The sequence below is a fragment of the Cervus canadensis genome, chromosome 6 (genome assembly GCF_019320065.1).
Source record: "Cervus canadensis isolate Bull #8, Minnesota chromosome 6, ASM1932006v1, whole genome shotgun sequence".
Classification (NCBI taxonomy): domain Eukaryota; kingdom Metazoa; phylum Chordata; class Mammalia; order Artiodactyla; family Cervidae; genus Cervus; species Cervus canadensis.
This window is the reverse complement of record NC_057391.1, coordinates 24,235,621-24,237,398: the sequence shown is the minus strand read 5'-3', so window position 1 is coordinate 24,237,398 and position 1,778 is coordinate 24,235,621. Positions and strand designations below refer to the sequence as shown.

General features: G+C 42.9%; 1 protein-coding gene across 1 annotated transcript; it reads left to right on the top strand.

The window, feature by feature from the left end:
• The first annotated feature begins 324 nt into the window (after positions 1 to 324).
• LOC122444051 (olfactory receptor 11G2-like) lies at positions 325 to 1,278 on the top strand. The gene has a single exon (XM_043472848.1). The coding sequence runs from the start codon at positions 337 to 339 to the stop codon at positions 1,276 to 1,278; it is 942 nt and encodes a 313-aa protein (XP_043328783.1). The 5' UTR covers positions 325 to 336.
• Positions 1,279 to 1,778: the final 500 nt, after the last annotated feature.

Here is a 1,778-nt window from a genome sequence, read left to right as displayed (position 1 = left end):
ATCCCCAGTCATCACCATGACAGTACTGTTTGACATAGCAATAACTTCAGCCTACCCTTAAAAAGGTGTTTGCCAAGAAGAACAATAACTCGATATATTTAGTTCAAAAAGGAGAATTACACATTGCATTCTCCTACTGGGATAAGCTACATGAGGTATGGGTTTTAATCTCATGTGTTCATTGCTGTATCCCCAGTATCCAAAAGTAAACACTCGATTACAATGAATTAATAACAAGTAAATATATCTCAGTTTCTTGTTTGGACAAAGAAAATGAAGCTCCTCTGCTGTTCCAGGGATAATCAGTAATTATGACCTTTCACAGCTCACAGACACATGAAAATCTCCAGCACTCCCAACACCTCCAGCGCCATCACTGGCTTCATCCTCCTGGGCTTCCCTTGCCCCAGGGAGGGGCAGATTCTCCTCTTTGTGCTCTTCTCTGCTGTCTACCTCCTGACCCTCATGGGCAACGGTTCTATCATCTGTGCTGTGTGCTGGGATCAGAGACTCCACACCCCCATGTACATCCTGCTCGCCAACTTCTCCTTCCTGGAGATCTGGTATGTCACCTCCACTGTCCCCAACATGTTGGCCAACTTCCTCTCTGACAACAAGCTCATCTCCTTCTCTGGGTGTTTTCTACAGTTCTACTTTTTCTTCTCCTTGGGTTCTACAGAATGCTTTTTCTTGGCTATTATGGCATTTGATAGATACCTTGCCATCTGCTGGCCTCTACACTACCCTACTCTCATGACTGGACGTCTCTGCACCAATCTTGTGATCAGCTGCTGGGTACTTGGTTTCCTCTGGTTCCCAGTCCCCATCATCATCATTTCCCAAATGTCCTTCTGTGGATCCAGGATTATTGACCATTTCCTGTGTGACCCAGGTCCTCTTCTAGCACTCACGTGTGCTAGAACCTCAGTAATGGAATTTTTTTGGGCAATCATAAGTTCTCTCCTCTTATTTATTCCTTTCCTCTGCATCATGGGGTCCTATGCTCTGGTCTTGAGAGCTGTATTGAAAGTCCCTTCAGCAGCTGGACAAAGGAAAGCTTTCTCCACTTGTGGGTCTCATCTGGCTGTGGTCTCACTCTTCTATGGTTCAGTGATGGTCATGTATCTGAGCCCAACATCTGAGCATGATGCTGGAATACAGAAGCTTGTGACTCTGTTTTATTCTGTGGGAACCCCACTCATTAATCCTGTGATCTACAGTCTGAGGAACAAAGATATAAAATATGCCCTGCAGAAATTTCTGGAAATACAAAAATAAGAAACTTGGTCCAAAAAAAAAGAAAGAAATCTTTGGGCAACTGGGCTATCTTTATACTTTCCCAGGTTAAAAAATCTTAAGTAAATAACTAGTACCAACTCAACGGACGTGAGTCTGAGTAAACTCTGGGAGTTGGTGATGGACAGGGAGGCCTGATGTGCTGCAGTCCATGGGGTCACAAAGAGTCAGACATGACTGAGTGACTGAACTGAACTGAACTGAACACGTCAAGAATTCTTCATCCTATTGTTGCACTTATTCATCATGGCTATTCTTACTTTGCCCAAAATCTTTAGGAGAAAGGACTCAGAGACTTTATCCAACTCCCTCATTCTGCAGATTAAGAAGCTGAAGAATGGAAAATTTGAGTGATTTGCTCTGGTAATAACTTTAAAATGCTTAGAAAAATCTTCTTTATGCTTCTTATTCTACTCATAAAGAGAGAAATGCATAATAAACTATAAGAAAGTATTGGGGGTTTGGCATTCTGGCATACAGCC